The 13,404-nt window shown below is 45.4% G+C and overlaps 1 protein-coding gene across 1 annotated transcript in view; it reads right to left on the bottom strand.

Moving 5' to 3' along the window:
• Window positions 1-891: 891 nt before the first annotated feature.
• LOC115117836 (PDZ domain-containing RING finger protein 4-like) overlaps window positions 892-13,404 on the bottom strand; it is a 46,470-nt gene continuing 33,957 nt past the window's right edge. The window contains exons 4-7 of the mRNA XM_029646340.2: window positions 10,228-10,290; window positions 7,785-7,886; window positions 3,903-4,016; window positions 892-3,644 (exon numbers count right to left, since the gene is read on the bottom strand). Coding sequence (XP_029502200.2) covers window positions 2,073-3,644; window positions 3,903-4,016; window positions 7,785-7,886; window positions 10,228-10,290 — 1,851 coding nt within the window. The 3' untranslated portion in view covers window positions 892-2,072. The remainder of the gene's footprint in view (window positions 3,645-3,902; window positions 4,017-7,784; window positions 7,887-10,227; window positions 10,291-13,404) is intronic.

Here is a 13,404-nt window from a genome sequence, read left to right as displayed (position 1 = left end):
CTTACAAAGTTGTAGCAAAATGGCTGAAGGACAATAAAGTCAAGGTACTTAAGGACACCTTTGTTGTCCTTAAGCCATTTTGCCACAACTTTGGAAATATGTTTAGGGTCATTGTCCATTTGGAAGACCCATTTGTGACCAAGCTTTAGCTTCCTGACTGGCCATCACAAAGCCCTGGCCTCAATCCCATAGAAAATCTGTGGGCAGAATTGAAAAAGTGTGTGCGAGCAAGGAGGCCTACAAACCTGACTTGGTCACACCAGCTCTATCTGGAGGAATGGGCCAAAATTCACCCAATTTATTGTGGGAAGCTTGTGGAAGACTTCCCAAAATGTTTGACCCAAGTTAAACAATTTAAAGGCAATGCTACCAAAAACGAATTTAGTGTATGTAAACTTCTTACCCACTGGGAATGTGATGAAAGAAATAAAAGATGAAATAAATAATTTTCTCTACTATTATTCTGGCATTTCACATTCTTAAAATAAAGTGGTGATCCTAACGGACCTAAGATAGGGAATTTTTACTAGGATTAAATGTCAGGAATTGTGAAAAACTGAGTTTAAATGTATTTGCCTAAGGTGTATGTAAACTTCTGACTTCAACGAAGTATCTTTGCCATTATAGATGAATAGGGTAAACGTTTAATTGTATTTGCTGACACCCAACCCACTGATATGTTGTCACTAGTAGAGTAGCTATCTAACGATTAAAAACCATGCCCTTCTGCAAACACACCTTCTCCAATGTTGGTTACAAGGCGGTACTTATTTAAATTAGGTAAGAGAATATCATGTTACCATTGGTGTATTAAAATGAGAGAGTTAGAGTGATGTCATCCTATCCCCTTAATAATCCCGCCTCCTGAATTCAAGTTTTTGACATGGGGGGGGACCAGTGACTCTATGATAAAATTTTGTCAATGTAGAAGAACCTTGATCTAGTTTCATCCACATATTATCCAATTTCATGAAAAACATTATTTTGACTGTTTATGACCTTTAAAGGGATACTTCGGATTTTGGCAGAGGCACTTTATCTACTTCCCCAGAGTCAGATGAACTTGTGAATACCATTTTTATGTCTCTGCGTGCAGTTTGAAGGAAGTTGTAAAATTAGGCAATGACTAAGTCTATGGGAATCTTTTACTTTTCATTTTTATATTTAACCAGGCAAGTCAGTTGAGAACAAATTATTATTTACAATGATGGCCTACCCCGGCCAAACCCTAAACCGGATGACTCTGGGCCAACTGTTCTCCGCCCTATGGGACTCCCTATCACGACCAGGTGTCATACAGCCTGGAATCGAACCAGTAGTGATGTATGTAGTGATGCCTCTAGCACTGAGATGCAGTGCCTTAGACTGCTGCGCCACTCGGGAGCCCAATCTGCTAGCATGCTAGCTGATACCCATAGACTTCCAGTCATTGCGCTAATGCTAGTTAGCATTGGCTCGGAAACCTACCTCTAACTTCCTTCATACCAAAATACAGAAGTGTCCCTTTAAAGGACAAATCAAATGGCTGGTTTATCAAATCTAGACCTGCAAGAAGTAGGATTTCTGTACTGTACATTCAGTTGAACGCCTCTCCCCCTGAGGGAGTACATTCAAATATTCTGACCTGTGTGGGTTGGAATCACTGCATAACAGAACAGAAATATGAAAATAATTGAACACTATGCAGGTAATTACATTTACAGGATGAACTAAGAAAAATAATTGCTCAGTAATCTCATACAAAAGTGTTTCTGGAACAGAGTGAAATAATGAAAAACAGATTTTGTTTAATGCCATGGAAACCATTGGTTAAAATTCTTTAGAAAATGCTATTTTTCGGGTAACAAAGTTGTGAAAAATATTCCTATCGCCCTCATAAAAACGCCACATTGAACGAGGCAAGTATATAATACCACATGGGGTACTGTAGATCAGTGTTTCTCAAATTCCAGTCCGGAGACCAGCACCGGTCCCTGGGATGTTGCTCACCGGGGTAGGGCCATAGCTTGCTGGTTCCTGGTATGAATACGGTTGAGAAACACTGCTATAGAATGTTATGTGTTAGTTGTATATTATACAGTGGTGACCGACAGGAAGGCCTTATGTACTTTGGCCCTGGGGTCATCAGGGGCCTTGGCGCCGTGAGTCATCAGTTCCTGAATGGTCATCCAGTTGTCCAGGATCTTCTTGTTGCGCTTCTTCATCATCTTCCTGTGGCTCAGTTCGATGATGCTGACCTCCTTGCGTCCTTCGCTGCTGCTCTGAGGACTCTCCCTCAGGCTCTCCAGTCGGCTCCGCTGCATGAACTCTCGTCTCCTCCGCTGTTCTTTAGCCCTGACCAGATGCTGCTTCCTCTCCTCTTTACTCCAGTACCGCCCCATCTTCATCTCGGACATAGCGTCGTCGTCCGTGGTCATCCCTCCACTACGCTCCTCTTTGATCTTCAGGGCGCGTTCCCGCAGGATCTTGTCCCTGATTGGTCTCTTGGTGATGTAGCGCGTGCCGTCCGAACGGATCTTTACCTTCCATTCCATCTTAGGCTCGATGGCGGGGCTCAGCTGGGGCTCCTTGACCCCACTGAGCAGGCTCAGCTGGCTCTGGGCGTACTCTGCAGCCGAGCGCTGCTGAATCAGCTGCATGTAGCTCTGGTAGTGGCGAGCGTGGGCCGGGATGTTGCCGTTGGGCTGGCGGTGCTGGGAGTCATGGGACGGGGATAGGTAAGGGATCTGGGAGGCCCTGGGAGGAGGCTGAGGCTTCACCTTCCAGTTCCCCAACCCACTCCTTTCGTTGTTTGCAGGGGCCACCTTGTCCGACTCGGAGGGGTAAAGGCTGTGGTCTGGGCTGCTGGCCTTGCCTGGGATGGGGGCCCAGTGGAGAGGCCGGTGTTTGGGGCTGGGGCTGGCTGTAGTGTGGAGGCTGGCCATGCTGCTGCGGAGGTTCCTCTGGTTGGTGATGGTCACCATCCTCCTCTGAAGGGAGTGCTCAGGGGAGCGGTCCATTGCCAGTGGCGTGCTGCGAGAGCTCTCTGCAGTGTTGTAGGCACTCGAGCTTTGATCCTTGTCTGACTTCTCCGGACACTCGTTGATGTCCACCAGCTTGCTTCTTCTAGGTGAGTCATTGCACCCCAGGTGGGAGCTTTGGTCCTTAGGTGTGGGGCAGACAATTTGTGGAAACACTTGCTGCCCCTGGTTCCACTGGGACCCCACCGGCCCCTTGCCGAGCTTGTGTGCCTGCATGATGTTCTGGCACTCTAGCTCGATGCTACGGAGCTCGTCATTGAGCATGCGGAGCTCACGCTGCACTCCACCGGCCGGCTCTCCCAGCCTACACTCTATAGTGCTGCGTCTGCTATAGATCAGGTCATACTCGCCGCTGTTACGGATCTGACACTTCAGCTCCAAGAGCTGCTGGAACCGATCTCCATCCTCTGCAACATCCTCCTCTTCCTCCTCCTCCTCTTCTTCGTCCAGACGCGTGGGACAGTCCTGTCTGTCCCTCAGACACTGGGAGAGTCTCCGTTGGATGTGGGATAGGAGGGCGTTGTGGTCGGGGGCGTCGATGCTGTTCCTTAACGACATCCCCAGCCCACTGTCCTGAGTTCTGGAGGAACAGGTGGCAGTGATGTCATCCTCTTCTCCTTTGGTCTGTAATAAAGAGAAAATTATATAACTAGTACTGAAATTAGCCCCAATGTAAAGAAATAGGTGCAAATCTTGAATAAGATTCATAACTATACTGAACAAAAATATAAACACAACATGCAACCATTGGGTAGCCATGCCAAGACAATCAGAATGAGGTTTTCCCCACAAAGGGCTGTAGTATTATTACAGCACTCCCCCCAGTGTAGTTTCTGACATTTCGAACGTCTTTGGCCTGTCCCTGCGGCAGTATGGTCTCACCTTCTCCTGAAGTGCCTCTAGCTCCATCTCTTCTCTCTGTTGCTCTTCCAACATTTCCATCTTCAGTTGCTCCAGGAATTCACTGTGTTCATCATCCAACCACGCTTCCTCCAGCTATAGATAGATAGAGATAGAGATAGAGAGAGACGGAGAGAGAGAGAGAGACAGAGAGAGAGAGAGAGAGAGAGAGAGAGAGAGAGAGAGAGAGACAGAGACAGAGAGAGAGAGAGAGAGAGAGAGAGAGAGAGAGAGAGAGAGAGACAGAGAGACAGAGAGACAGAGAGAGACACAGAGAGACACAGAGAGACACAGAGAGAGAGAGATAGAGACACACACAGAGAGAGACACAGAGAGAGAGACACACAGAGAGAGAGACAGAGAGAGAGACACAGAGAGAGAGAGAGAACCATTTAAACCAGAACATGAGAAGCCCTTACACCATCTAGCTGACCATTCAAGAGCCACAACAAGACATTAATATCTTGCTTTATGAAGCTGTTGATAAGAGTCAATACATACACAGAGTGGTCAGGCTTTCATGACCTTCATACATGGCCTATCATCAGTTTCATTAAGCCAGAAATGAATGAGGTGTGTTTTGTTTTGGTTCTTGAGTGACCAGCTTGTTATGGCTCTTGAATGGCCAGCTGGTTGTTACTCTTGATTGGCCAGCTTGTTGTGGCCTCAGTGTCCGTCATGATCTCTTTGTCTGCTTGTGTCAAACTAAACGTTGAAGCCAGGACTTTAGACTGTGAGAGACTTATTTTAATTACCAAAAGGTGAAGGAAGAGATTCCATTTTGGCTCATGGCTCATCTGCTGTTCTCAGTGGTGCACACACAATGGTGACAGGCAGCCTCTGCTCCCTCCCTCCCTCCCCTCAGACTGACCATCAGATGCAGGCCATCAGTCCAGTAAAATGAAAAAAAGCTAATTATTACGCTCACTCCGCTGTGCCTCACAAGTAATACAACAAATGATCTATTACCAGTGTGATCATATACCTACCATTGTTAAATATAATTTCAAAATGGTCTGAGAAGAACAACAATGACAGGACAATTCAAGCATAGCCAATATGCAGTGATAATGTATTGGGCCTATAGCTTACTGTACAAACCTCATTGCTACAGAACTGTTTTTAATTGGTTAACAGGCTTAGGTTTTTTAAGTCATATTTAGAAAACATCTTGAGTGGTAGATCTGGACTTGCATTTCGACTCAGAAAGTGATCTCGACTCAGACAGTGATCTCGACTCAGACAGTGATCTCGACTCAGAAAGTGATCTCGACTCAGACAGTGATCTCGACTCAGACAGTGATCTCGACTCAGAAAGTGAACTCGACTTAGAAAAGGCCTGTGACCATTGGGCTAGGATATTGAAATGAGTGAGATGTAACACCTTCACTCTCACACAATCACACACAGTATCTGTGCATGTGAACGGGTGCGCTTCAAGCTCACAGCGTGGTAGCCAGGGCACCAAAAACAGCGGAGGAGTTGAGCCTCTCGCTTTAACACTCTTAGTTGTTGAGGAAACTGACCTACAGTTTACTTTCTGCATCTACGTAAAAAAAAAAAACGAAGAAAAAAAGTACATTGTTTTTCGGTTGGGGATTTTTCTTAACTACCAGTTTAATTTAAAGCGTTCACACACACACACACACACACACACACACACACACACACACACACACACACACACACACACACACACACACACACACACACACACACACACACACACACACACACACACACACACACACACACACACACACACACACACACACACACACACACACACACACACACACACACACACACACACACACACACACACACACACACACACACACACACACACACACACACACACACACACACACACACACACACACACACACACACACACACACACACACACACACACACACACACACACACACACACACACACACACACACACACACACACACACACACACACACACACACACACACACACACACACACACACACACACACACACACACACACACACACACACACACACACACACACACACACACACACACACACACACACACACACACACACACACACACACACACACACACACACACACACACACACACACACACACACACACACACACACACACACACACACACACACACACACACACACACACACACACACACACACACACACACACACACACACACACACACACACACACACACACACACACACACACACACACACACACACACACACACACACACACACACACACACACACACACACACACACACACACACACACACACACACACACACACACACACACACACACACACACACACACACACACACACACACACACACACACACACACACACACACACACACACACACACACACACACACACACACACACACACACACACACACACACACACACACACACACACACACACACACACACACACACACACACACACACACACACACACACACACACACACACACACACACAACACACACACACACACACACACACACACACACACACACACACACACACACACACACACACACACACACACACACACACACACACACACACACACACACACACACACACACACACACACACACACACACACACACACACACACACACACACACACACACACACACACACACACACACACACACACACACACACACACACACACACACACACACACACACACACACACACACACACACACACACACACACACACACACACACACACACACACACACACACACACACACACACACACACACACACACACACACACACACACACACACACACACACACACACACACACACACACACACACACACACACACACACACACACACACACACACACACACACACACACACACACACACACACACACACACACACACACACACACACACACACACACACACACACACACACACACACACACACACACACACACACACACACACACACACACACACACACACACACACACACACACACACACACACACACACACACACACACACACACACACACACACACACCATTCGCCATGGCCTTGGGCCTGAACTCACTGCATATTAGCCTGCCATTAGTTTTTGGAAGTCGATGAAATAAAACACGATGTGAGGTGGTGTCCATGGTCTATACAGGAGCATGTAAGAGCCCTGCAGTGTTTCATCTAAGAAACACAAGTGGTATATTTATGTTTTGGCTGTTGTGTATAACTCAGGATGTCATGAATAAAAATAACTCTAATGACTGATCTATTGGTCCTATGGACCTACAGTATAGGCCTATCTGTGTTTACAGTACAGGTGTGTTAAAGGGATATTGGGCCTATCTGTGTTTACAGTACAGGTGTGTTAAAGGGATATTGGTCCTATGGACCTACAGTATAGGCCTATCTGTGTTTACAGTACAGGTGTGTTAAAGGGATATTGGTCCTATGGACCTACAGTATAGGCCTATCTGTGTTTACAGTACAGGTGTGTTAAAGGGATATTGGTCCTATGGACCTACAGTATAGGCCTATCTGTGTTTACCGTACAGGTGTGTTAAAGGGAGAGTTTAAAAACTTTTACTGAGGTAAGAACATTTATATTGGGGTAAAACTGGTTGTAAACTTACCTGTATTTCTGGTCTAGTGACCAGTAACACAATGTTCCTACTGTACTGTACTGTACTGTACTCTGTCTGTCTGTCTCTGTGTGTGTGTGTGTGTGTGTGTGTGTGTGTGTGTGTGTGTGTGTGTGTGTGTGTGTGTGTGTGTGTGTGTGTGTGTGTGTGTGTGTGTGTGTGTGCGTGAGCTCACCTGTATCTCGGGCCTGGCAACCAGCAGTACGAATTTCCTAGTATCTTCACTAGAGAGCACCGCTACAGCCTCCTTTCTGTCCTGCACATCCTGACCATTGATCTGGGGAAAACACAACACACACTGTTATTCACACAGACACACACACACTAAGGGAAGGGCCACTTTCCCTCTTTAATCTCACTCAAACACCGTAGAAAGAGCCAGCCAAGTTGGCATAAAGCAAAAGGTACTCTACAATAAGACAGTCCTTCCTGTGCATCTGCAGTCTGTGTCTCCTCCGCATTCCATAGCAGGCCAGCCAGGCAGGCAGGACCAAGCTTTGATTGATTATGAATGGAACAGTAGTCCATGGACCGACTGTTTGCACTAGAACGGCCCTGCTCCTGAAAGCATCCGGCATCCGGAAGCAACGCACATTTATACATCCAGACGTCCCACACAATTAACTGGGCTGTGACGGGGGGTCCGCTTTCCTCTGCCCAGAGTAATGGCCCTGTCAGCGGGGGATAATAGTGGAGGGATGGGGTGGTGACCTGGATCACAACCACTAACCCAAACCCCTCGCTTTGCCTCGCAGCTCAAACCAGTCACACAACACATGTACTGCACTGCACAGAAGACACACAGAAGATTTGGGAAGCAGCAAGCGCCGGCCGTATGTCTCACCAAACAGTGCTTACCCTTCCTCCATCCTCTTCCTATAATTACAGCACTGTGTACCCACCTCTCTCTCGTTGTCTGTCTGTCTGTCTGTCTGTCTGTCTGTCTGTCTGTCTGTCTGTCTGTCTGTCTGTCTGTCTGTCTGTCTGTCTCTCTCTGTCTCTCTCTGTCTCTCCCACTCAATAACCCCTATTCAGTAACACATCACTCTGTTGTTCAGAGAACACACTCTAACTGAAAACAGACCACTCTCTGAAAAACATTATTGTCTACCTCTGTCCTTAACTCCAAAAGCATTTCTCCTCTCTCTATAGCATTCTCACTCACTTTACTGTAGCACGCTTCTGCCCCCGAAAACCATTACTGTTCTGTCTAAAGCACACTGTTTTTACCTACTTCCCATTACCACAACTCTCTCTATAAAGAGCTGTCTATCCAAATATATAATAATCCCTCCAAATATATGACCTAATTCTATTCCTACCTCCCAAAACACCAACCTCAGTAGGATCCTGAATTCTGTATATTACACCAGCTCACTGGAAGACTCTCCTAGGAGGGTACTAGTAGCCTCCAGGTAGGCTGGACAATAGAACGAGTCAAAATTCACCCAAGGCTGAAAAATGGCTAAAGAACATTGGCTAAGTTGGAACACTAGCGCGAGCCCATACATAATGAATGGAATCGAACGTTCGCAGAGCCTCTTCTGACTGGAGTGATGCTCAGAATTCAATTTCGCCTAAATGGCACAAAAATGTGTATCCCTTTTTATTTTACCACTACAATCTGTTCTTAGGATGAAACTGAAAAATACCAAAAAAAGTGTAGAAAGTAAACATCCGCACCTCGATGGTGCCAAATGTGCTTATGTCTGCGTAATGAGGAAGTAGGAAAAAAATGAGAACTTCTGACTATTTTGTCTAGTGATCAATGACAGCAGAGTATGCTGCCCAACCTTATGTCATTAGAAAGAGGAGATTATCCTGATTAAAATGGTGTCTGACCTGAAAAAAATCTAAATACATAAATTGCGAGATATTTTTTGTTGTTTACGTTTCAACGTGGGCTGGTCTCATTGCCAACAATAGGGAATCTGGCATTGTGACGTAGAACAATGGGCTGGGAATAGAACGTTCGGAAGGCGAGTTGGTGTCACGGTGCTCAATAGAACTAATTGGAGCTGGCAGGGTGAAAAATGCCCTAACTTCAAAACTATGGCAAACAGCTAGGACATATGGTAATATTATGAAACTGGGCTCCATGGCGTATGCTTTGAACTAGTTTATTTTTATTTTTAAAGCATCCCTACCTGGCCCAGGGATGGAGCTAAGGGTAATACGAAGGAGGGGACTCTCAGTCACCCCTAGGGGTGTGTGTGTGTACACACGCGTGCCTGACTGTGTGTGTGTACACATGCGTGCCTGAATGTGTGTGTGCACGGGCGTGTTATCCAGAGATGGGTGGGGGATATTTCTGGACTAGGTGCATCCCTAAACTGCTCTTACAGCGCTTAGAAAGCTCAGTGGAATGCTGAGTCGGTAACTAAAACAGCCAGGGGGACATTTCCTCATCGCTAACCGTCAGAGAGGGGGTGAGTTTCTCTTTACCTGTGACGCCATTAAAAATGAATGGGTTCTTGTGCTGGGAGTCAATGGCAGAGGGAGGTGAAATAAAAATAGGTTTATGTCACCTCTGATGAGGGAGGAGAGAAGGCGAGAGAGAAAATGAGAGAGAGCGAGAGTGATGAGAGAGAAACATATAGAATGAAATGGTTTCCTACCTGTAAAATGTGGTCCCCTTCTCTGATGCGTCCATCCCTTGCAGCGATGCTGTTTGGCCCAACCTGTTGGGCAGAGCTTGTTAGATTCAATGCTTAGAGGGAACACAAAATTGCCTTTTGGAGTTTTGCCAAAATGCCTTAATACAGCATCCCATTCACAAATACACATACACCTTTACAGAGAATACTAACTTATAACAACATCCAAATCAAATCAAATCAAATCTTATTTGTCACATACACATGGTTAGCAGATGTTAATGCGAGTGTAGCGAAATGCTTGTGCTTCTAGTTCCGACAATGCAGTAATAACCAACAAGTAATCTAACTAACAATTCCAAAACTTCTGTCTTATACACAATGTAAGGGGATAAATAATATGTACATAAGGATATATGAATGAGTGATGGTACAGAGCAGCATAGGCAAGATACAGTAGATGGTATCGAGTACAGTATATACATATGAGATGAGTATGTAAACAAAGTGGCATAGTTAAAGTGGCTAGTGATACATGTATTACATAAGGATGCAGTCGATGATATAGAGTACAGTATATACGTATGCATATGAGATGAATAATGTAGGGTAAGTAACATTCACAAATACACATACACCTTTACAGAGAATACTAACTTATAACAGCATCCCATTCACAAATACACATACACCTTTACAGAGAATACTAACTTATAACAGCATCCCATTCACAAATACACATACACCTTTACAGCCTTCCTTACACAGCCCATTCATGACTCAGCCTTCCTTACACAGCCCATTCATGACTCAGCCTTCCTTACACAGCCCATTCATGACTCAGCCTTCCTTACATAGCCTATGCATGACTCAGCCTTCCTTACACAGCCTATGCATGACTCAGCCTTCCTTACACAGCCCATTCATGACTCAGCCTTCTCTACATAGCCCATTCATGACTCAGCCTTCTCTACATAGCCCATTCATGACTCAGCCTTCTCTACATAGCCCATTCATGACTCAGCCTTCTCTACATAGCCCATTCATGACTCAGCCTTCTCTACATAGCCCATTCATGACTCAGCCTTCCTTACACAGCCCATTCATGACTCAGCCTTCTCTACATAGCCCATTCATGACTCAGCCTTCCTTACACAGCCCATTCATGACTCAGCCTTCTCTACACAGCCCATTCATGACTCAGCCTTCTCTACATAGCCCATTCATGACTCAGCCTTCTCTACATAGCCCATTCATGACTCAGCCTTCTCTACATAGCCCATTCATGACTCAGCCTTCCTTACACAGCCCATTCATGACTCAGCCTTCTCTACACTGCCTTCTCTACATAGCCTATTCATGACTCAGCCTTCTCTACATAGCCCATTCATGACTCAGCCTTCCTTACACAGCCCATTCATGACTCAGCCTTCTCTACACTGCCTTCTCTACATAGCCCATTCATGACTCAGCCTTCTCTACATAGCCCATTCATGACTCAACCTTCTCTACATAGCCCATTCATGACTCAGCCTTCTCTACATAGCCCATTCATGACTCAGCCTTCTCTACACTGCCTTCTCTACATAGTCCATTCATGACTCAGCCTTCTCTACACAGCCCATCCATGACTCAGCCTTCCCTACACAGCCTATTCATGACTCAGCCTTCCTTACACAGCCCATCCATGACTCAGCCTTCTCTACATAGCCCATTCATGACTCAGCCTTCTCTACATAGCCCATTCATGACTCAGTCTTCTCTACATAGCCCATTCATGACTCAGCCTTCTCTACACAGCCCATCCATGCCTCCCTCTTTCTTCCCATGATTCTTCCTTCCCATGAGTCTGTGTTCTAATGATACTGAACGAAGGGGCAGGCCACTCCTTCAACTCTGCCTTCTGGAGCCATTTGTTTCACTCTGTCCAATCAGGCGAGATCTCCTGAGATAGCTGGGCCAGCCTGAGTGTTCCATTTTCATGGTGCGCCTGGTGTGTGAGTGCTCGCATGTCTGGTCAGTCACAAAGGACCGCTCATTAGAAGTGCTACTCTGAGGTCAAAGGGCTGAAGAGGGACTCTGCTCTCAGCTCTGGCAATTGCCTGACACACAGAGTGAATCTCAAAAGTATATTCCTTGATTCCTCGCGTAGCTACTGACATTTTTAGAAGGAGGGTGAGGAGAGCGGATCTGAGGATTCAAGGAAAATACTTTGGAGATTCATCCACTGTCAGAACACCAGCAGTGGCTGGAGTAACACGAAACAACTTTCACACAACAGCCAATCAAATTGAAGCTGCTTCAGTGATATTGTTAGAGAATTCCAAACTCACCCATGTCATCTGCTGCTTTACATCGTGGTTTCACTAGTTGTGTTGATCCAACCCCTTGGTTATTGCAACAGCATAGATATAGACTAAATGTGGCCTGTACAATTTAGCTAGCTAGCCAAAATGACATTGCAAACACCAACACAGCTAGCTATCTAGAAACGCGATAACAAATCTAGCAACAAATTAAACTACTTAGCACAGCTCATGGTGGACAATTTCAGTTGAAACTGGTCAGGGAAAGCTTTACTTTGAAAATGGTATTTATTGACTGCCAAACCATGTACATAAACCATGACTAGCCATGATGCCAATAATGTGTATACATTTACCGTTATGCTAATGTCTCTTCTGTCAACCTTGATCACGGGTTGCACAGCACTGAGTGTGCCAGCTGTGTTGACATGATAACTGGGTCGGAATTCCGAACCTTTGAATGGATCATGTGACAAAAGTATTTGTTTTGATTGGCTGTTGCTTGCAACAATTTTTATATACAGTGGGGTGAACAAGTATTTGATACACTGCCGATTTTGCAGGTTTTCCTACTTACAAAGCATGTAGAGGTCTGTAATTTTTATCATAGGTACACTTCAACTGTGAGATACGGAATCTAAAACAAAAATCCAGAAAATCACATTGCATGATTTTTAAGTAATTCATTTGCATTTTATTGTTTCACAAAGAAATCAAGAAGCAAGTAACCAAAGACGCATGAAAGTTGCTTCTAACCCCAGCCAAACTCTTATGAAAGACTGGCTTGTTTTCGCCTGAGGGGGTTGCATAAAGAAACAAATATATAGGAAAATATAGAGGGATTGAGTGTAGTAAAAGTAACTGCAGATTCATTAGAACGTGTTGAACCATC

This window comes from Oncorhynchus nerka, linkage group LG9a (assembly GCF_034236695.1).
Source record: "Oncorhynchus nerka isolate Pitt River linkage group LG9a, Oner_Uvic_2.0, whole genome shotgun sequence".
Lineage (NCBI taxonomy): Eukaryota > Metazoa > Chordata > Actinopteri > Salmoniformes > Salmonidae > Oncorhynchus > Oncorhynchus nerka.
This window is presented reverse-complemented; position numbering and strand designations above follow the sequence as displayed.